Source organism: Tamandua tetradactyla, chromosome 1 (genome assembly GCF_023851605.1).
Source record: "Tamandua tetradactyla isolate mTamTet1 chromosome 1, mTamTet1.pri, whole genome shotgun sequence".
Lineage (NCBI taxonomy): Eukaryota > Metazoa > Chordata > Mammalia > Pilosa > Myrmecophagidae > Tamandua > Tamandua tetradactyla.
In genome coordinates this window covers 3136567-3159843 of record NC_135327.1, presented here as the reverse complement: position 1 = coordinate 3159843, position 23277 = coordinate 3136567, and the positions used below count along the sequence as shown (strand labels likewise).

General features: G+C 49.0%; 1 protein-coding gene and 1 long non-coding RNA gene across 3 annotated transcripts in view; one reads left to right on the top strand and one right to left on the bottom strand.

Annotated features, from left to right (window-relative positions):
- PTGIS (prostaglandin I2 synthase) overlaps positions 1 to 9518 on the bottom strand; it is a 67035-nt gene extending 57517 nt beyond the window's left edge. Inside the window, exon 1 of the mRNA XM_077167105.1 lies at positions 9418 to 9518. Coding sequence (XP_077023220.1) covers positions 9418 to 9491 — 74 coding nt within the window. The 5' untranslated portion in view covers positions 9492 to 9518. The remainder of the gene's footprint in view (positions 1 to 9417) is intronic.
- LOC143688790 (uncharacterized) lies at positions 3563 to 8712 on the top strand. Of its 2 annotated transcripts, none has more exons than XR_013178315.1 (2): positions 3563 to 3994; positions 5051 to 8712. It is a non-coding gene; the product is annotated as an uncharacterized LOC143688790 (long non-coding RNA). The 2 variants fall into 2 exon arrangements; XR_013178314.1 differs by having other exon boundaries at positions 3563 to 4079.
- Positions 9519 to 23277: the final 13759 nt, after the last annotated feature.

Here is a 23277-nt window from a genome sequence, read left to right as displayed (position 1 = left end):
ATGTAATGGAGAGGCTGGAGGGAACTGCCTGAAAATGTAGAGCTGTGTTCCAGTAGCCATGTTTCTTGAGGATGATTGAACAATGATATAGCTTTCACAGTGAGACTCTGTGATTGTGAAAACCTTGTGTCTGATGTTCCTTTTATCTACCTTATTAACAGACGAGTAAAACTAATGGAATAAAAATAAATAATAGGGGGAACAAATGTTAAAATAAACTTAGATTGAGATGCTAGTGATCAATGAAAGGGAGGGGTAAAGGGTATGGTATGTATGAATTTTTTTCTGTTGTCCTTTTATTTCTTTTTCTGAATTGATGCAAATGTTCTAAGAAATTATCAAGATGATGAATATGCAACTATGTGATGATATTGTGAATTACTGATTATATATGCAGAATGCAATAATCATATGTTAAGAATGTTTGCGTTTGTTTGTTGTTACATTTTTTAAAAAAATAAAAAAAATTAAATTAAAAAAATTCTTGCTGCAATTGCAGAGATTTGAATTTGGATTGGGGAACAGTTGATATATTATGAATTATTTCTCAGGCGGGATCATGGAATTGTGGTTGTCAATGTTTTTTTTATGTGCATTCTGAAATATCGAGTGGTGAAACATGACGGCTATAAATGTTTTTACCTTTAATTGTCTTATCAAGGGGTGAGTGCACAGGGGTTCACTACACTATTTCTATTTTTCTCTATCGTTGAAATGCTTCATAATTAAAAAGGTCAAAGTTAAAAGGAAAAAACAGTGATCAACAATGTCAAAGATAAAGACAGCAGCTTTCTAACTGAAGCGGTGCTTTTACCCGGAAAGCATGAATTTTGGAACTGACAAGATGGGGAATATAATTGCTGTGTGACCCTGGGAAAGTCAATTAACCCTTTCAAGGCTCAGCGGTCAGGTGCAGCTGATGATAATGATTTCGAGATTGGCCAGTAGGCAGGAGTAAGACCAGGTGGGTAGAACACCTTGCTTATTTCAACCCCTGCTTTGGGTCAACTGACCACCCAGCATCAGGGTCAGGCACCTCTTTTTCGGACACCTGATTGTCCTTCCTTAACAATCTCCTGGGGAGCACTGCACCTCCTTATGTCTTAGGGTTACAAGGTTCTAAGACTTTTGAGTGTTCACCCTGCCAAGATAACGCGCTGGAAAAGTAGAATTTCATTTTGCCTGAAATTAAAAATTCTTGCAGCCCAGATTTCACCCCAGGCAAAGCGTGGGAGAGTTGCTCGAACACTCTGAGCCTCAGTCTTCTCCTCTGTAAAAAGGGGGTAACAAAGTGCCCCCTTGCCAAGTGGGGGGGGAAAGAAAGAAATTGGGGATCTGGGATTCATGGTAAATTGGGGTCCCTGTGAGGGCTCTGCCCCCAACCTTCCAGGACCTCTGCCCCCAACCTTCTCCCCAACTCCCACTGGTTGATCCTCTGAAGCAGCAAACAGTTGCAAAAATTTGACCCATTCCCCCAAAGTTAAATTAGCTCTCTTGTTAAAAGTGCATTCCCTCTAACCCAGCAACTCCACCTGCATCCATTATGATCGTCATCATCCCCATTTTAAAGATTGGGAAACTGAGGCAGAAAGCGGCCACTCGACTTGTTCATATCCCCACAGGCTGGGAATTTCCTCAAGACAGGCATGCTGGGAGACAGCCTGCCTCCCAGAACCCATGTACCTTATGGCTGCCCCCACCTGCCGCCACCTGCCCCAAAGCGAAAGGCAGGTCAGAGGCCCCACAGAAAAATCCCAGCCTGCTCACCTGAAACACTGAAAACCCTGGAAACAACCTAAGAGCCTATGAACAACAGGGACATGGGTGAGCAGAAAAAAAAAGACCCTGCGCCTGACTCAGATTATGGACTCATAACTCAGAAGGTTAAAAAGAACGAATTACATCTTTACGTAGCAACACAGATGGATGTCAAAACTAAAATCCACAGTGAAGAATGCAAACGAACAGTGTGAAAACATCTCTATACAGAGTGACCCAAAAGCCTGGCAATTTAGGAAATACAATTCATTCCTTCAAAGGGAATCTTATGCCTCATTTTGCTTGTTGTCGGCAGTAGATGCTCTTTTTGGGCAAATGATGGAACACATGGTTTTAAATTTCACCTGAAAAGGTGACTGGACGTGAAAGAAAACCATATCGAGCTTTTTGTTTTAAAATTCAACGAATATATTGTTTAAAAATAAAGTTTCCTATGCGTCTGGAATTTCCCGACACTGACTTCGGCACACCCACACGCCACACAGACACTGCCTTGCAATCTCTAGGCTCACATCTACGTGTGTAAGAGTAATTTTTAGTACATCTGTGGTGACTGAGGAGATATGACAAGGAAAGGCCAGGTGGTGGCCTGGACTGGATCCTGGAACGGAAAGAGGAGTTAACGGAAAAACTGGTGGAGTCCAAATAGCCTGGAGTTTAGTTAATAGTGACAGGCCAGTTGGCGTTACTGGTGATACATGCAGCATGGAAACATGAGACGTTAACAACTGGGGAAACTGGGGGAGAGACAGACGGGAACTCTTTGCGTTATCTCTACAACTTTTCTGTAAATCTAAAATTACTCTTTAAAAACAAAAATTTATCTTTTTTAAAATCTGGAAGATTCCTCCCCAGATTGATCAACAGGAAGGGTCTGGGAATAGGGTGGGTTACAGGATTTAAATCTTATCTGTAAGTAGATAATTATTACTTTAAAAAAAAAATCAAATGTATTCAACTCTTCCTTGTGCAATTTGAATTAATTAAAAAATATTTAACAAAAAGACGAAGATCCACTGTCATCTCCATAATAGAAGGTGTATGAATTTTACTTGTTCTCCTAAATCAGAATTCTCAGTGGAAAGGGAACGCCTTCGGGAACCAGCAGCCGTGTTCCATCCTGTTTGGGCTGGGGGCCTCAGTCTCTTCCCCACAGATGGAAACTCGAGCTGGCACCCGGCCCTCCCCGGCCTCCACTCTTTGGTCTGTGTAAGGGGCTAGGGGCCGCCCGCGGGCTGCTGAGAGCGGGGTGGGGGTTCCAGTAGGGCAGGATCCGGGTGGGGGGGCAGCGGGCAAAGGCCTCTTCCCCGGGGCCGCCGACCCTGTCTGCGCGTCCACTCCCCACCCGCACGCCCACTCCCCACCGCACGCCCACTCCCCACCCGCGCGCCCACTCCCCACCCGCGCGCCCACTCCCCATCGCACGCCCACTCCCCACCGCACGCCCACTCCCCACCCGCGCGCCCACTCCCCACCCGCGCGCCCACTCCCCACCACACGCCCACTCCGCACCTGCGCACTGCGGGCTCGCCCCAAAGACACCCCCCCCGGGGACCCAGGACCCCCCCCTCCCGGGTGCCCTCCTGGCAGCGGCGGCTTGGCCTGGGCCTCCCCTGGGGGGAAGTGGGGTCAGTACCCACCCCCCCACGGGGAAGGTGTGGTAAGTCTCCCCCGGGGAATATGGGGTCAGACTCCCCGGGGAAGGTGGGGTTAGGTCCCCCCGAGGAAGGTGGGGTTGTAGGGGATCAGGAGCTCGACCCCAGCTGAGTGGAAACACCGGTAATGGGGTCAGGATGTGGGAGTCACACAAACCTGTTTTTGCAAAAGCTAATAGCACCCTTTGCTTCTGTACATAAGCTTGCTTGCTTACAGCTGCAAAACCAGGACGTGGGTCTGTGAAACTAACGCCACTTCTCTGCTTCTGTGTATAAGCTTGCTGTTTCAGCCTTTATAAGCCCACCCTGCAAGCCCCACAGTGCTGCTCTCTGAATCCTCCTTGGGATTGCTGAGGCAGTCGCTGGCCGGCTAATAAAGACTCCTAATTGGCTTGCAATTTGATATTGTGTGGTCTTTCTGTTGATGCACCCCACTACATTTGGAGGCCCCAGCGAGATCGTCCCTAACGGGACATTTGGTGGCCAGAGGTCAGGGGAGTCGCCCTGCAACTGGGGTCCGACCTAGGGGAAGGCCTCGGAGAGACGTTCCTCCGCCCCAGGTAAGGACCGGGAACCGGGCCGATTCCCCGGACTCCAAAACTACGCAGAAATTGGTGGAGTCGTTCTTTTCTGGAAATCTCACTGGTGAGTATAGCATTTGTTTGGATCCATTTGGGGACCACCTGGAAGGCTGCACACTGCGTTCCTTCCGTGGTCAGGCCCCGTAGCAAGACGTGGCTCGGGATCACTGGTGTCTGATTTGCTCATCCCGTTGCTGGTGTCGTCGTATGGTATTTTGTGTCTCCCAATCCTCGCTACTTTCCTCCTTGTTGCTACTATGGGCCAGTCTAAGTCTTCCCCGTGCACCCCTCTTAAATGTTTTCTTAAGAATTTCCAGGACTTCCAGCGGAAGGCAAAGGATTACGGAGCCTCCACAGATGGTTTCCACTTTGAGCTTTTTGGCTCATGGGAGTGGCCGGCCTTTGGAACTGAATGGCCTCCAGAAGGCACTACAGACCTCAATTTAGCACATAAAGGTTCAGAGAATTGTCTTTGGTAACCCCGGTCACTCTGAACAAATCCCCTATACACTAATTTAAATTGAAATTTTAACAGAAAAACCCAAGTGGTTACGGTCTTGCCTGGAGTCCCAAAAAGGAAGACCCCCCACCAAAGCCAAACAGCCCTCATACTGAAAAACACTCAGAAAGAAAAGACTAATAGGGCCCCAGTACTGACGAGACCACCAGAGGAGCCACTCTTAATGGACCCTCCCCTATATCCAATAGCCCCACTGCCCCTCTGAGACCAGAGGGGAGAAGCGGCCGAGAGGCGGCGATCAGCCCCTCTGAGAGCCGGGAGGCGACATTCAGCCCCCTCATAGCAGCAGTGGCTCTGCTTACCACCCTCCTCTGGTGGACAGTCACCAGATTCTTCCGGCACCCCAATTTACCCTTGAGACAGGCTGGCCCTGCCCTGGGGGACGACCGCCCATCTTTCATGGACTATGTCCCCTTTTCCTCCAGTAATCTGTATAACTGGAAAAACCAGAATCCCTCTTTCTCCGAAAAACTCCAAGGACTCATCTCCCTCTGGGAGACTTTTTTACCCACCAGCCCACCTGGGATGACTGCCAATAGCTCTTCCAGACCCTTTTCACCTCCGAGGAACGAGACCTGGCCGAGAGGAGAGGAAATTCTTGGACCTGATGGACAGCCTACTGCCGAGCCAACCTGATTAGAGGCTGTGTTCCCCTCCACCCGTCCGGGGTGGGACCCCAACACTGACAGAGGTAAGGAGGCTCTCAGTCGGTATCGCCAGACTCTGCTCTGGGGGATACACGCGGTGGCCAGAGAGCCGACCAACTTAGCTCGGGTAAGTGAAACCATACAAAACCTGGACAAATCCCCGGCCACTTTTCTTGAATGCCTCCCTGAGGCACAGTGCTTGTACACCCCCACAGATCCAGAGGTGCCTGAAAACAGGTGAGCTGTAAATATAGCATTTGTTACCCAGTCAGCCCCAGATACAAGGAGAAATTGCAAAAATTGGAAGGATTTGAGGGAAAGGTGCTGTCCGAGCTGGTAGAAATAGCCCAGTTAGGCTACCCGGTTTCAGCTAAAAAAAAGCCCAACTCTGCACCAATTGGGCAACATACTTAGGATACAAACTAAAGGAAGGAAAGAGGATACTATCCTCAAGTACAGTTGAAGCTATCTTAAGGATACCCCAACCAAAGACAAAGAGGCAGATACAGGAATTCCTGGGGGCAGTTGGATAGTGCCGATTCTGGATTCCCAGATTTGCAGAAATAGCCAAGCCCTTGTATACCAGCACAGGGGGAAAAGACGAAACTCTAACCTGGACTGAAACTGAGCAAAAGGCTTTTAAAACACTGAAACAGGTGCTTATAAGCGCTCCTGCCTTAACCTTGCCTGACCTGTCAAAACCTCTTCAACTGCATGTTGCCGAGGCTCAGGAAATAGCAAAAGGAGTCCTAACCCAAATATTAGGACCATGGAAAAGGCCGGTTGCCTACCTGTCTAATAGGCTAGACTATGTAGCAGCCAGATGGCCAAACTGCCTCCGGGCCATTGCCACCACCACTATTTTGCTTAAAGAGGCATCCAAATTAACTCTAGGGCAAGACTTACAAATAGTGGCTCCACATTCAGTAGAAACATTACTAAAAAGCCCTCCCTAGACATGCCTCTCAAATGCCCGGATAACCCAATATCAAGTTCTGCTACTAGATCCCCCGGGGAATTCGCTTCCTGAAAACAATGGCCCTTAACCCCGCCACCTTACTCCTGAATGATAACCCGTCCGTGCCCATCCATGACTGCTGTGAGGTCCTGGCATCCCTCACCAACCTGAGGGCTGGCCTCACCGACAACCCCTGGCCAAATCCTGATGAAAAAGTATATATAGACGGAAGCAATTACATCTGAGAGGGAATCAGGTATGCAGGGGCAGCGGTGGCAACTGCGGACCGGGTCATCTGGGCCCGGGCTCTAGGACATGGGACTTCAGCCCAAAAGGCCAAACTAATAGCCCTGACCCAGGCTCTAAGGTGGGGAAAGGGGAAGATTGTCAACACCTACCTGGACAGCAGATACGCCTTCGCAACTGCGCATGTCCATGCGGCACTATCTCAGGAGGGGGGACTTTTAACATCGGGTGGAAAGGAAATAAAAAATACACCAGACATACTGGCCTTACTAGAGGCTATCTGGTTACCAAAAAAGGCAGCCATTGTACATTGCAAAGGACATCAGACTGCCGAAACCCAAATTGCCAAAGGAAATGCCCTGGCTGATAGAATGGCAAAGGAAGTTGCCCAAAAACCAGTGGGGATGCTGCAGATACTTCCTGTTTTACTGGGATGGGTACTGCCGAGCCCTCCGAAATATACTGGGGAAGAAATTAAACTGGGCAAAACTTTGGACACTAGAACAGATCCGATGGTTGGGAAATTCTTCCGGACGGGAGGATCCTAGTGCCAGAGTATTTGGGGCACAATTTGATTGCCCAGGTTCACCAAAGTACACACCTGGGCAGCACGAAACTAACTGAACTCTTGCAGAGGGACTACTACATTCCCCGTTTGTAGCGCCACGCCCAGCAGGTGTCATCGTGATGCCACATCTGCGCCCAGGTAAATCCCAGCGGGGGAAAGGAGATACCCCAAGTAATCAGGCAAAGAGGACAAGCCCCAGGAGAGAAGTGGGAAACGGACTTCACGGAAATAATACCTGGCTCATATGGATACAAATACTTGCTGGTTTTCATTGACACGTTCTCCGGATGGATAGAGGCATTTCCTACCAAAACTGAGACAGTACAGATAGTAGTGAAAAAGTTAGTGTCCGAAATTGTCCCCCGATTTGGCCTCCCGACTGCAATGGGGTCCAATAATGGGCCGGCGTTCATCGCCCAAAGTACCCAATTGTTAGCAAAAATATTAAGAATCAAATGGAAATTATATTATATTTACAGGCCACAGAGTTCAGGGCAAGTTAAGAAAATAAATACAGCGATATAAGAAACTTTGAATAAACTACAGCTCAAGACTGGCAAAAACTGGGTGAGTCTCCTTCCATTTACCCTCCGAAGGACCAGATGTACTCCCTATGTTAAGGGAATTACCCCATATGAAATCATGTTTGGGCCACCACCCCAACTAATTCCTAAATTGGGGAAAGAGAAAATAGCGGAATTAAATAACCATTCTCTTCTAAATCATTACAGGCCCTGCAATCTACCGCCCAGCACACCCGGGAACTGGTGAAGGCAGCCTATCCGGGGCCAACAAATCCTGCCCCTAACAAAGATCTATTTCAGGTGCAGTCCAGAGATCTAATCTGAATGAACAGCTTCAGCCGGCCACCTTGGAGGGCCAGCGGACGGGACCCCTGCCAGTGATCCTCACAACCCCGACAGCAGTAAAAGTTGGCGGGAAAACGACACTGGATTCATCACACCCAGGTCAAGGAGGCTGCCCCGGACCAGTTCCCCGGAAAATGAACCGTCCAGCGAACCGAGGATCCACCAAAGATAAGACTTTCCAGAAACCCCTCTGGGTCCCCCTGACATCCCTGGCGGGGGTCATGGGGAAAAACCCTCACCAGGTTATAGTCTGTCCCTAGTCCGTGCCAGGTCACGAGAGCACGAGGAGCGCTGAAAAACTGAAACCAACTGGTATAAAAATTTGTTTTCCTGGTCCCCACGGCCAACCACACTCTAAACCACCATAACGGGACCACTCATTCTCATATTATTAGGCTTAATATTCGGACCCTGTATAAAAAACTGTCTGAGAGCATATATTAAAAAAAAGAATACGAACAATAAAATTCCTGGTCTTGCAAACCCGCTATCACCACATCCCCACACAAGAACAATGATTTGATTCTTTCCTAAAAACCAGTGGGGAATGTAGGGGATCAGGAGCTCGACCCCAGCTGAGTGGAAAGTCCACCCCAGAGCCATGAAGAACACCCGGTAATGGGGTCAGGATGTGGGAGTCACACAAACCTGTTTTTGCAAAAGCTAAGAGCACCCTTTGCTTCTGTACATAAGCTTGCTTGCTTACAGCTGCAAAACCAGGACGTGGGTCTGGGAAACTAATGCCACTTCTCTGCTTCTGTGAATAAGCTTGTGGTCTCAGCTTTTATAAGCCCACCCTGCAAGCCCCACGGGGCTGCTCTCTGAATCCTCCTTGGGATTGCTGAGGCAGTCGCTGGCCGGCTAATAAAGACTCCTAATTGGCTTGCAATTTGATATTGTGTGGTCTTTCTGTTGGTACGCCCCACTACAGGGTCAGTCCCCCCTGGGGAATGTGGTGTCAGGCTCCCCGGGGAAGAGGGGTCAGTCCCCCCGAGGGGAAGTGGGGTCAGGCCCCCTGGGGAAGGTGGGGTCAGTCCCCCCGAGGGGAAGTGGGGTCAGGTTCCCCCGGAAGGTGGGGTCAGTCTCCTTGGGGGAAGGTGGGGCCATGTCACCCGGGGAAGGTGGGCTCAGGCTGCCCGAAGGGAAGAGGGGTCAGTCCCCCCCCGGGGAAGGTGGGGTCAGGCCCCCCGGGGAAGGTGGGGTCAGTCCCCCCGGGGAAGGTGGGGTCAGTCCCCCCGAGGGGAAGTGGGGTCAGGTTCCCCGGGGAAGGTGGGGTCAGTCTCCTTGGGGGAAGGTGGGGCCATGTCACACGGGGAAGGTGGGCTCAGGCTGCCCGAAGGGAAGAGGGGTCAGTCCCCCCCCCGGGGAAGGTGGGGTCAGTACCCCTGAGGGGAAGTGGGGTCAGGTCCCCCGGGTAAGGTGGGGTCAGACCCCCCGAAGGGAAGAGGGGTCAGTCCCCCCCGGGGAAGGTGGGGTCAGTCCCGGAGCCCTTTCCGCGGGTCCCGCCGAGGGGCCGGCGGGGGCTGCGCTCCGCGGGAAGCCGCCGAGACGCCCGCTTCGCCGGGCCGGGGCAGCGCGCCCCGGGGACACTCACCGCGAGCGCCGGCGGCTCAGCAGCAGCAGCGCGGCCAGGAGGCCGAGGAGGCCGAGGAGCAGGGCCCAGGCCATGGCCGGGCGCAGACGGGCGGCGGCGGGACTGGACGCGGGGTCGGGCGGGGGGCGGGGCGGGCGGGGCCGCTCCAGGTGACTCACTCCGCCCCGGGCCCCCCCCCCCGCCGGGGCCGATGGGGGCGGGGACGCGGCCAGCTGATCCCTCGGAGTTAGGGGGGGCGCCCCCCCAGCAGCCCCGTGGAGACAGCCCCCACCTCCGGAGGGAAGGGACTCTGTGGAAAATGAGGGAGGGGAGGGAGGGGAGAGGGGGCGGGCTGCTGCGGGGAGGGTGGTGATAGGATGGGAGGGGTGGTTTAGGGAAAAGAGGAGCTCTGCGGAGGCGGGGTCCTGTGGGGACGCAGACAGGAGAGGCGAGGGGGAGGAGGTGGGGGGAGACATGAGGGAGGGGAGAGACACGGTGGGAGGGTATGGGGCTGGAGCGGACATGGGGGTAGGAAGGCAGCGAGATGGGAAGGACTGGGTGGGAGGAGGAGGCTGTAAGGAGGAGCCAGGAGCTTTTCCAGGATCTCCCGCCTCCCTCCGCAGGGCCCTTCTCCTGCCAGGCCCCACCCGGACTTGGTAGAGACCCTTGAGCTTTTCTGGGGGCCTGGGCTGGAACCACGTGGTGTCTGCAGCATCAGCCCTCCAGGGGGCCCAGGGGCAGACTCAGCATTCAGGTCCCAGCTCTGCCACTCACTGGCTGTATAAATTTGGACACTTAACCTCTCAATGCCTCAGTTTCCCTATTTGTAAAAGGGCATAAAGGCAGTCACTTCCTCGCAGGGTCCTTGTAAGGATTCAGTGATGCAAAGTGAACTGCGTGGCATACAGTAGGGGCTCAAGAAGCATTAACTGTTGTATTACATCCATATGCCTTGGTGGCAGAAAGTGTATTGACCGACAGCGGCCCCGCTGCAAGGGACAGCCCTGGTGCCCTCCACCCGCCAGTCGCTTAGGGCAGGTCACTTGATCTTCTGAAATGTGGGGTTCCTGATAGCACGGGAGTCCTATGAGGACGAAGTGGGATCTTGGGGAGCAGAAAGCGTGCTGGGTACGGAGCCTTATTTTTGCGGTAATGATGATTAGGAAACATCAGAGCTGCGGGGCTCTGAGGGGCGCCTTGTTCCAAGCCCCTCGTTGCACAGCAGGAGGCGGGGTCACCAGCTCACCCTCAGTTTGCAGACGCAGCAGCAAGCGTGGTCACTGCAGGGAAGGCCAGTCCCTACCAGCCCCTCATTGGCTGGACACCCCATCTCCTCCGTGTCCTGATGTCCGCGTCTGCTGGGAGGGACAGACAGACTGAGAGTGAAGCTCCTGGCCCTGTACTGGCACGTGGGAGAGGCTCCGGAAGCAGGGGGCTTTGTCACAATTACCTGGCACTTAGGGGACCAGCCCCTGTGCTGGCAGCTCTGCAAGAGACCATACTGGGGCCCCAGCTGGAAGGTGCGGCCTCACACAGGTGTGCTCCAGGTCCGCCCCCGTCATTGACCTTGAGCAGGTAACTTCACCTCTCTGATCCTGGTTCCTTAGCTGAATCTTGAACCTAATCTACTCCTGCTTTAGAACCTAACCTAGCCCAGTGTCTAGAACCCAGTCCAGCCAGGCTTCCCCGCAGGCAGGTGTCAGTTCATCTCCCCGGCCGAACCCTGAGTAGCTGTCACTCATCCCTGAGCTCCTGTGCTCACCCCGACGGTCCACTCGCCCCACAGTAGCTGAGAAGATTCTGCTCGAACCTAAGTCACATCCTGGTGCAGCAGCCTGCTCAGAACTCTCTCCCTCCCACCTCACTAAGAGCAAAAGCCCAGTTCTTGCAAGTTCCTACAAGGACCAGCATGACTGCTTGCCCCCACCCTACTTCCCTGACCTCATCTCTCCCACCCGAACCCTCACCCACTCTACTCCAGCCACCTTGGTCTCCCATCCTTCCCCCAACATGCCACCCCGCTCTCATCTCAGGACCTTTATACCTGCTGTTCCCTCAGCCTGGCACAGTCTGCCCTTGGAAACTTGTACAACTCCCCTTGTTCTTGCACATCCCTCTGTCTCTGCTCAACTGTCATCTCCTCCAAGAAGCCCTCCCTGACCACCGCATCAAAAGAATCCACTCATAACTCTCTATTGCCTCAATCTGTTTTATTTTTTTTCTTGACTGTACTTAAAATTCCCTGCTTTCATATTAAAGATTCATTTATTTGCCTGTTTAATGTTTGCTGTCACAGAAGTCAAATGATGCTCATGCAGCCTCAGTGGGTTCACAGCAGCAAGGGGCAAAAGGAGTTTCCTGATCCTCTTGTTTATTTATTCAGTTATCCGCCGGTGGAGCCAACAATCCCAAAAAGGCTGCAGAGAAGGACTGGAGGGTTTTCTCCAAATTTGGGGAGCTCCATGGGACAGCCTCCTGGCAGTGGGGTTTGCAACAGAGCTGGGCCACTGCTGAACTACATGACCTGGGTAATCTGTTCCACTCTGAGCCTCGGCTCGTCATCGGTGGGACAGGGGAAAGAACCACATGGGGTTACAGGGAGAAGTCGCTGGCTGGTCCAGGCAGCCCACTTACCCAGGGCCTGGTGCACAGCGTCAGAGGAAGTTATCAGCTGTTCACATGATCCCACTTATGCTTTTCACTGTATGTGCAATCGGGACTCGGTCTCAGTTTTCTCATCTGAAAAACGGGAAGAACAGCCCTCCCTGCGAGGCTAAATTAAATGTGCCAGCACAGGGCCTGGCACACAGTAGGTACTGAATAAATGTTCATTCTTCTACCCCCAACCTGGCTTCGCAGCAGTCCGGCATCCCTTGAGTCAGAGCCCTCCTCCCCCCAAACAGCACACCCCTCTCCCCACTTCCACTCAGGTGTGAAATCTCCTGGCGAAGGCGGCAACTCAGCTGCTCACAGAGCAGAGAGGGGACGTGTTGGGCCCAGGCTTCTGCTTTGCTAGCAGAACCTGACTTTGTCAGGAATTGGGCCAGCATTTCGGGAAGGTGGCCGTCCCTTCCCAGGAGCAAACCGCCATCCCACAGAGCCAGTCAATGACAGCCCTCTCTGCGGCAACAGCCCAGGAGGGGCCCTGTGGTCACTTCTGGACATTAGTCACGGCTTCTGGGGAAATTCTTTTCCGCCCCCCGTTTGTCTCTTTTCTGCTTCGAGGGCCATGGTATGAGGTGGTGTGGTGGGGCCGTGGTGAAATGACGTCCAGGAGAATTGCAGCGCCCGAAACCAGAGCTGCAGAATCCACCAGCCTGGAGCCGCTTATCTCTAGGCTTCTTGCTTTACGAGAAAATCAAATGTCTGTGCTGTTTAAATCGCCATGAGTCAGATTTTCTCTTACTTGCAGCCAAAAACATTCCTGTCTGAGATACCCTTCCAGTGCGGCTGGGTGAGGACTGGATGAGAGAAGGACCGCCCTGGGGAGCATTCAGAGATGCTTCGCTTTATTATTTTTACTTTCATTGCAGCTCAGACTTGCAACATCTGTCAGGTTAACAGCACATCCAGCCAGCTGGCTCTGGCATCTTGCAGGAAGATTAGCAGGAATTCCAAACTCCCCCCGACCTGTGAAGACCGAAAGGACACCGCTAGGGCCAGGCTGGTGGGGTGGGGGTTGGGAGGTGGGAAGACTGTCCCAGGCTGGCCCCCAGGCCCCCCACAAAAGGGCAGCCAAGTGAGAAGCCCACGTCGGATGGCCCTAAGCAAGTCACTCAGTTTTTGAGCCTCAACTACCTTGTCTGTGAAATGGGCTTGTTGCAGGTAGTGGGGATGGCATGGGCGACACCTGAAAGTGGAGCCACACACGAGGTGGGCTCTCAGGAGGAGTCCTTCTCCACCCAGGGTTAGCAGGACTGACTGCCGCCCAGGGACAAGCATCCACGCATCCACTCAGCGTGTCCAGGTGTCCATCGTCCCGTAGAGACGAGACCGCCCAGGCCGCTCTCCCCACCCCAACCGCGCTCCCTTCTCTGGTGTGGGAGGGTAACGAGGGCAGTGTCAAGTCCTGACCCCAGGAAGTGGGAGACTTTGCCGGGAAAGGGCAGTCCTTTCACCGCACAGCCTGCTGGCCTGGAAGATCTTCTCTTCCCAGGGTCAGGCCAGTCCACATCTGTCTCCCAAAGCCCACAGACAAACTGCGTCAGAAAAGGACAAGTTTATGGGAGATGCCTTCTTCAAAGCTGAGAAGCAGACCCATCAGGAGGTTTAAATGCTTTTGTAATTACAGCTCTAAATTTAGTTGGTTGGTAACTTGGGCCGTTCTAAACCCTTTCTCATAATAACTCGTTTAGTCACCACAAAGATTCTACAAAGTGGGAACTGTTATTATCCCCAATTTACAGATGGTGAAACCGAGGCCCAGAGAGGCTCAACAACTTTACCCGGGTCACACAGCCCTTCCTGGGATAAGCAAGAACAGGGGAATTTGTCGCGCTTTTGGGAAGCGAGCTGATGTCCCCCCTTATGCTAAAAACGCACTGGCCCTTCCCAGCCTGGGGCTTTTGCTGTGCTGTCTCCCTGCCTGGAAGACCATCTCTCTCTCTTCCCTTTGGCTTCTCCAAGGTGTATTGGTCCAGGCCCTCCGACAAAGCAACCGAGATGGGATGGTGCAAAAGCGAGTTATCAGGGGAAATGCCAGGGCAGGGAGTAAGGAGGGAGCCGAGGAGTCAGCGAGGGGGAGAGAGGAAGGAAGGAAGGAGGAGGGAGCAAGTGAGCCAGGGAGGGCAGGAGGGAGGGCAGGTGGTTAAGGCCGCAGTGCAGCTCTGAGAAAGTTCACCAAGGCTAACTTCAGCAAGAAAGTTCAGCACGGTGCCTTGAGAAGAGCGCTGTGGGCTCAGGAAAGAGCCTGTCAGAGCGTTATTGGGGAGCAGGCGCTGGGAAATGTGGAGTGAAGCTGTGCCGCCAGGCTGGGGGCCTCCTGCAGAGCCAGAGGCTTCCATTTGGCCTTCCTGGCCCCTGCCACTCCTGGAGCAGATCTGAACCTGACCTGTGGCCTAAAGCAGAGACTATCCCACCTGCATACCTGGGAGTAAGAAAAATGCAGATTTGATGTTCTAAGTAATGGATATTTTGGGGGGTTCTGCTATACAGGAAAAACTAACACATCTTTGAACCTTTTTTGTCTAGATGTTCTCTGTGTTGGTTGGATGCAGGATAGGGTACTTTCTCCACTCTGAGCCTCAGTTTCCTCACCTGTAGCAGGGGACAGTGACGGGACCTCCTCCTGTAGTTCAGGGTGGGAAAGTTCAAGGAGAAGAAGTTCAAGGGCCTCTAGAGCCGACAGTGAGACGCTTAACAAGAGGATGAAGTCTAATTCTAGAAGTCAGCACACACTTAACCAGGCATTGATTTATTAGCACTGTCCTAGCCTCTTTATTGAGGATTTAGAGGAGAGAAAGAAGGCAAATCTCCCCACTTGGACTAGAAAAAGCATCTCTGGGTCAGAAGCAGAGGCATAGTGGAAATGGCGTTCTCTGACACCAGAGCCTGTATAGACGGGGGCATATCTGTAGGGTGGACGATTTCCGGCTCTCCAATAAGCCAGGATCTCAGCTGGAATAAAGCCATCCTCCAGCACAGCCAGGATGTATGCAGGGAATGTGGTGGGCAAAAAGCCCAGAGGCTGGAGGCAGCTGCCCAGATGTACCAGGGCTGGGCTGGAGCTTGTCGCCAGCTTTCCCCGGCTAATTCCACCAGACCTTTTCTGGGAGGCGAGACGCTGCTGGGGCAGTGGGTGCTGGAGGAGAGGGGCTGCAGGAAGCCTCCATGCCTGGCATCTCCCCAGGTCTGGCCAGGTGGCTCCTTGGCTCCGAACCAGCAGTCTTGGCACGTTCGAGTGGAAAAAATAATGCAGTCAGACCCCAACCTCTCACCTCCTGCCGTCCTGTGTCCGGCTGGGCTGATGAGGAGGACAGGAGAGACTGACCCATGGTGCTCTGTGACCAGACAGCCCCCAGTGCTGGTCCTCGAGCCCCCCACAGCACCCCGAGACTCAGAGCCTCTGCTGCATCACGTGGACCACGGGACAGCACTAATAGCTGCTTTGCTTACGTCTCAAAATTGTTGACTGGGATCCAGTAAGATAACAGGCATAGGAAAATGACTCCCTGAGAAATCATAGCAAAGCAGCAAGCAGAATGGAAGAGAAAAATCCACAAACTCCATTTTTAGCAAAACCAGGAGAGGAAAATAATCATAGACTTCAGAGTATGTGTGAAGTTTTCCAAAAGCTGCTAAGGTAGGCAGAGCCATTCAGAGGTGACAGCAAAGCTCAGGAAGCATCAGCAAAACACCCTTCTGGGAATAAGCGTTTGCCCTGAGGTAAAAAGCTGTGCTCATTCTTTGTAAAAGTGAGGGTGGGAACTGGGGTGAATAGCATTAGCCAAAGAAGACTTCCTGGATTTGGTCTGGTTCGGAGAAAAAGAAGAAATGGGACAAAGAATTATGGAGAGGCTCCCATGGCAGTAGAGGAGAGAACTTGTCATTTGTGACGCAGGCCACCCTAATTCTTCCTCACATCCACAGGAGCCATCTCCAAATAACTGGCCCAGGAAAACAACCTCTTCCAATTGTAAGTTTGGAAAAATAAGTGTAAAATCATGATACAGAAAAATGCAGGAAGAAATTTACCCACAGATGTTGTATATCAAGAAGATTGTATGTAAATCATTTTGGCATGACAACAAGCAAACTCACTGCCCTCCCCCTCTCTACGTGGGACCTGACTCCCAGGGGTGTGGACCTTCCTGGCAACGTGGGACAGAAATCCTAGAATGAGCTGAGACTCAGCATCAAGGGACTGAGAAAACCTTTCCGACCGAAAAGGGGAAGAGAGAAATGAGACAAAATAAAGTATCAGTGGCTGAGAGATTCCAAAAAGAGTCGAGAGGTTATCCTGGAGGTTATTTTTATGCATTATATAGATAACACCTTGTTAGTCAAGATGTAATGGAGAGGCTGGAGGGAACTGCCTGAGAATGTAGAGCTGTGTTCCAGTAGCCATGTTTCTTGAAGATGATTGTATAATGATACAGCTGTTGCAATGTGACTGTGTGATTGTGAAAACCTTGTGTCTGATGCTCCGTTTATCTATGGTATGGACAGATGAGTAAAACATAGGGATTAAAAATAAATAAATAATAGGGGGAACAAGTGTTAAAATAAATTGAGTAGATTGAAATGCTAGTGACCAATGAAAGGGAGTGGTAAGGGGTACGGAAAAAATAGGGAAAACAAAGGCTAAAATATATTGAGTAGATGGAAATACTAGCAGTCAATGAGAGGAAGGGGTATGAGGTATGGTATGTATGAGGTTTTTTCTTTTTTCTTTTTATTTCTTTTTCTGGAGTAAGAAATGATCATGGTGATGAATATACAACTATGTGATGATATTGCGAGTTATTGATTATATACCAAGAATGGAATGATCATGTGGTAAGAATGTTTGTGTTTATATGTTGTTATGTTTTTTTATTTATTTATTTTTTAAATTTTATTAATTAAAAAAAAATTACAAGAAACAAACATTCCCAACACATACACTCAGCAATTCACAATATCATCACATAGTTGCATATTCATCACCATGATCATTTCCCAGAACATTAGCATCAATTCAGAAAAAGAAATAAAAAGACAACAGAAAAATATAACAAACAGAAAAAAAAAAATTTTAGAGGCCATACCCCTTACTGATCCCTTTCATTGATCACTAGCATTTCAAACTAAATCTATTTTAACACTTGTTCCCCTTATTACTCATTTCTATTCCATATGTTCCTCTCATCTGTTGACAAGGTAGATAAAAGGCACATCAGACACAAGGTTTTCACAATCACACAGTCACATTGTGAAAGTTATATCATTATACAATCATTATCAAGACACATGGCTACTGGAACACAGCTCTACATTTTCAGGCAGTTCCCTCCAGCCTCTCCATTACATCTTGGATAACAAGGTGATATCTACTTAATGCATAAGAATAACCTCCAGGATAACCTCTCAACTCTGTTTGGAATCTCTCAGCCGTTGACACTTTGTCTCATTTCACTCTTCCCCGTTTCAGTCAAGAAGGGTTTTCTCAATCCCTTGATGTTGGGTCTCAGCTCATTCTAGAGTTTTTCTCAATCCCTTGATGCTGAATGTCAGCTTATTCTGGGATTTCTGTCCCATGCTGCCAGGAGGATCCACACCCCTGGTAGTCATGTCCCATGCAGACAGGGGGAGGGTGGTGAGTCTGCTTGCTGTGTTGGCTGGAGAGAGAGGCCACATCTGAGCAACAAAAGAGGTTCTCTTGGGGGTGGCTCTTAGGCTTAATTTTAAGTAGGCTTGACCCTGTGGGGTTAAGTTTCATATGAACAACACCCAAGACTGGGGGCTCAGCCTATAGCTTTGGTTGTCCACACTGCTTGTGAGAATATCAAGAATTCAACTTGGGAAAGTTGAGTTTTCCCCCGTTCTCACCATTCCCCGAAGGGGACTTTGCAAATACTTTTCCACTCACAGATCAAATCACTCTGGGATTCAGGGCATCACCTGGACAAACCAACAAAATCTCATGTGCTATACAAATTTCCATGTACTGAAGGTGTTCAATCAACTATCTACAGAAGTTATATTAGGAGATGCACTAGTCAAAGTATGGATTTGTACCAAATAAACATTTTTTGCTTTAGTCTCACACATTAGTTGAAATTTTAAAATATTAAGTATCGTCTATTTTCAGCACACTGCAGTAATGACATTCTTTTGTTCTTCCTCATGCAAAAACATTTTTTTAATTTGTACATTTAGTCACTATCATTATACACTCTAGGCATTCCTAGATTACATCATCTCAATCTTTATCGTCTATCTTTCTTTGTGATTTCATTTATGCCCCAGCCCTCCTCCTTCTATCATTCTCATATGCAGCTTCATTCAGTGTTTTAACATAATTGTATTACAGTTAGGTAGTATTGTGCTGTCCATTTCTGAGTTTTTATATTCAGTTCTGTTGACAATCTGTATCCCTTCAGCTCCAATTACCCAATATCTTACCCTATTTCTATCTCCTGATGGTCTGTTACCAAGGAAATATTCCAAGTTTATTCACTAATGTCAGTTCATATCAGTGAGACCATACAGTATTTGTCCTTTTGTTTCTGGCTAATCACACTCAGCATAATGTCCTTAAGGTCCATTCATGTTGTTACATACTTCATAAGTTTATTATGTCTTAAAACTGCATAATATTCCATCTTATGTAAATGTCACAGTTTGTTTAGCCAACTGTCTGTTGATGGACATTTTGGCTGTTTCCATCTCTTGGTAATTGTTAATAATGCTGCTATAAACATTGGTGTGTAAATGTTCATTTGTGCCCTTGTCCTCTTGTCCTTTGAGTAGAGACAGCATATAGATGGGTCCTGTTTTTTAATCCATTCTGCCAGACTATGTCTTTTGATTGGAGAGTTTAATCCATTAACATTCAGTGTTATTACTGTATGGGTAGTACTTTCTTCTACTATTTTGCCTTCTAGATTTTATATGTCATATCTAATTTTCCTTCTTTTTACCTTTACTCACACTCTTCCTTTCTACACTCTTCTCCACACCTCTCTCTTCTGTCTTCGTATCTGTCTCTAGTGCTCCCTTTAGTATTTCTTGCAGAGCTGGTCTCTTGGTCACAAATTCTCTGAGTGATTTTTTGTCTGAAAATGTTTCAATTTCTCCCTCATTTTTGAAGAAGAATTTTGCTGGGTATAGAATTCTTGGTTGGCAGTTTTTCTCTTTTAATAATTTAAATATACTATCCCACTGTCTTCTCGCCTCCATGGTTTCTGCTGAGAGATCTGCTCATAGTCTTATTGGGCTTCCCTTTTATGTGATGGATTGCTTTTCTCTTGCTGCTTTCAACATCCTCTCTTTCTCTTTGACCTCTGACATTCTGATTATTAAATGTCTTAGAGTATGTCTATGTGGATCTATTCTCTTTGGGGTATGCTGCCCTTCTTGGATCTGTAATTTTAAGTCTTTCATAAGAGTTGGGAAATTTTCGGTGATAATTTCCTCCATTAGTTTTTCTCCTCCTTTTCCCTTCTCTTCTCCTTCTGGGACACCCACAACACATATATTCATGCGCTTCATATTGTCCTTCAATTCCCTGAATCCCTGCTCATATTTTTCCATTTTTTCCCTATAGTTTCTGTTTTTTGTTGGATTTCAGATGTTCCGTCCTCCAGTTCAGAAATCCGATGTTCTGTCTCTCGAAATCTACCATTGTAGGTTTCCATTGTTTTTTTCATCTCTCCTACTGTGTCTTTCATTCCCATAAGTTCTGTGATTTGTTTTTTTCAGACTTTCAGTTTCTTCTTTTTGTTCTTTCCTTGCCTTCTTTATATCCTCCCTCAATTCGTTGATTTGGTTTTTGATGAGGTTTTCCATGTCTGTTCATACATTCTGAATTAATTGTTTCAGCTCCTGTATCTCATTTGAATTGTTGGTTTGTTCCTTTGACTGGGCCATATCTTCAATTTTCCTAGTGTGATTTGTTATTTTTTGCTGGCGTCTAGGCATTTAATTACCTTAATTAGTTTATTCTGGAGATTGCTTTCACTTCTTTTATCTAGGGTTTTCTTGCTGGATGAATTTGTTGTCTACCTGTTCTTTGACATTCCGTTCAGCTTTATCTGGACCTTTAGCTTAAGTTTTGTTTAACAGAGGAGAATTTTTCAGTTCTTGTTTTCTTGTTTCTTGCCCTGCTTGTGTGGTACCTTTCCCCCGACACACACACTTAGGAGGGTCTACTTAGATATTATAGACCCCAGCCAGATTTTCCCAGACCAAACTGGCCTCCTATCAGGAGGAAAGAGTCACCTGCATCAGTTTTCCCTGAGAGTGAGACCCAGCAGGTTGAAAGACTTTCCTGTGAAGTCTCTGGACTCGGTTTTTCTTATCCTGCCCTGTGTGTGGCACTTGTCTGACTGCAGGTCCCACCAGCATAAGGTGATGCGGTACCTTTAACTTTGGCAGACTCTCCCTGCTGGGGGTGTGGTGGAGACAGAGGAGAGGTTGTAGGCTGGTTTTAATGGCGTCAAATTACCAAGCCCTGGTGTCTGAATTCCCTGATGGAGGGATTCCACCTGGGTGGGGCTTCACCCCTCCCCTGGGGAAGGCACAAGCTCCAGACAAGCCCCCAAAAGAGCTCACTTCTGCCTATGCCTGGGGAAGTTGCAGCCTGAAAAGTCCTGCTGCTGTATCCAGAGGCAGTCAAGCCTTTGTAGATACACAGCCACAAAAACCTCTGTTTCCTTCTCTTTTTTTTCCCCCTTTTTCTGTCAGTCCTGCCCCCTTGGCGCCGGGGCAAAAATGAGCAACCTCCGCTTTGATCAGGTTCACCTAAGCTGGGGGCCTATTTTTAGTAGTCAGAATTTGTTAATTAGTTCCACAATTGGCGTTTGATTGTGCCCAGTCCCTGCTGCTGGTAAAGTCCTTTCCTTTCCCCTCTGGGAAGCGGCCTGTGGGGGAGGGGCGCTGGCCACCGCAGCTTTGGGAACTCACCGTTCAGGGGGGTGCTCGCAGCCGATCCAGCTGGTCGAGACTGGGGTACGCTGTGTGTCTGGTCAAATGACGTGGCCCCATGAGCTGTTCTGTACTGTTTCTGGTTATTTAGTCGTTGTTCTGGAGGACGAACTAAAACGCACACGTTGTTAAGCCGCCATCTTGTGTTGTTATGTTTCTAAAAAACTAAAAAATTAAATTTTGGCATGAATAAAAAATTGGACATAGTTACCTCTGTGAGGGATACAATAAAGCAGAAATGAGAGAACTCAAGAAGAAGACAGTCAAAAAGGAGTGATGGACATGAGCTTACAGAGCTCAGGAAAGAAATAGAAGAAAAATCAAAGAAATTAAGACCTAAATGGAGAACAGAAAATACAGTGAGTGACTTAAGAAAAAACAAAAAATGAGAAAGAGAAAAAACGAAACATAAGTAAAGAAAGCGCTAGAAGAACTAGAGAGAAAATGACAATAAAAGAGATAAGCAGAGGAGAGCCAATATATGCATAATTGGAGTCCTGAAAGAAGAAAAACAAAATATCTGAATGGGACAAATACTTAAAGATATAGTTCAAGAAAACTTGAAATAAAAGAAGGCTTAAAAAGTTATACCACTTGCCCCAGAAAATGCTAAAATGATTTGTTTTAGCAACTAAAACAAATGATAAAAAAAGTTATTATACTTTAAAGAAAGTGAAAGAATCCTTTGGTCAATCAGGCACAAACATCAGGTCATGTTAAGGGGATGAAAAAACAGGTTGAGCCTCTGGGTTTCTCCACATATTTTCAATGTCGGGAGACATTTAACACCCAGTATGTGTTAACACCCAGTATCCAGGATGAAGCGGAAAGACTAAACAGGTGAGAACTGGGGAAACGTTGGTTTCAGGGGACCAGGCTGCATGGTCTGCGCCCCAGCCGGGTGAATGAGAAGCAGCCGCAGGGAGAGCCGAGTGCACGTCCACCGCTCCCGTGGGGAACCACGCCAGCACAGCCCGCAGCCGTCATCTCACAGCCCCGCTGGGCAGAAGCAGGTGGGGACTCGCCGGTCCATCCTCTCCAGTCCCCAAGGCCTAGCCAGGGCGCCGGCCAGCGGGGCTCGTCTGGAAGACAATCCGCCTCCAAGCTCATTCGGGTCACTGGCCACTGCCATCCCTGCAGCCCGGGGCTGAGTCCCATTTCCTCCCTAGCACTCAGGGACCCCCCTCCCCTACCTCAGGGCCTCCCCACACCCCCGCCAGGCCGCTCTCCTGCTCAGAACCTCTCTGACCCCGCTTCTGCCACTTCTCTTTTGCTTCCAGCCAGAGATGTGAGCTCCTTTTAAGAGCACGTGTGACTCAATTGAGCCCACCTGGAAAACCCAGACTCCGTTCCCTAGCTAAAGCCGGAACCTTACTTACACCTGCAGAGTCCCTTTTGCCACGTCATGTGACACGCCCACCGGTTCCAGGTGATTCGGATGTGGGCACCTCTGGGCACCGATCCGCCAGTGACAGCCGCCGAGAAGCATGGGATACACTTGACTGTGGCACTAAGTCTGAAAGGAATGTGGGCCCTGGGGGGGACAAGACGGAATGACGACAGAGAAATTATGCAATAAAAATCAACTGGGAGGTTACAGGGAAAGCTGAGCAATTAGACTGAGCTCACTGATGGCCTCATTTGCAATACCTGAGAGTTGGAGCATATAATTCGAAGCTGATAAATCAAGTGAGTGAACTACAAGCCTATTAGCAATATAAAAATAAACACTAAAAATTATTAGAACAAAACGTCAAACATCCCTAAATATTGAAAGAACCACCTACAAAAACAAAGCAAAAAAAAAAAAAAAGAAGATTTCATGGAGAAAGACTTCCAAAAACAAACAAAAAAAAACAGAATAAAAATGACAGTATTAAGACCAGACGTATGCCAAGTAAGAAACACAAATGTGCTTAATTAACTATTAAAATAAAAAATTCAGACTAGCTCATAAGGCAGAACCTGATTTTATGTTGTACACAGGAGGCCTGTCCAAACCAAAAGTTTGGGAAAAATTGAACATGACTGGATGAGGAAAGGTTTATCAGGCAAATGTCTACAAAATGAAAGGAGGGGATGTAGTTTTCCATCAGGTGGGATTAGAATAAACAAGCATTAGACACTGAAGAGCTGTCTGTGGTGCTAAGGGTACAATTGTATATGAAGATAAAAAGGTGAGTGTCCTGTGTCACATAACCAGCAGCAAGTAGCTACAGAGCAAGGAGACTTTGACACTTCCCTCCACCATCG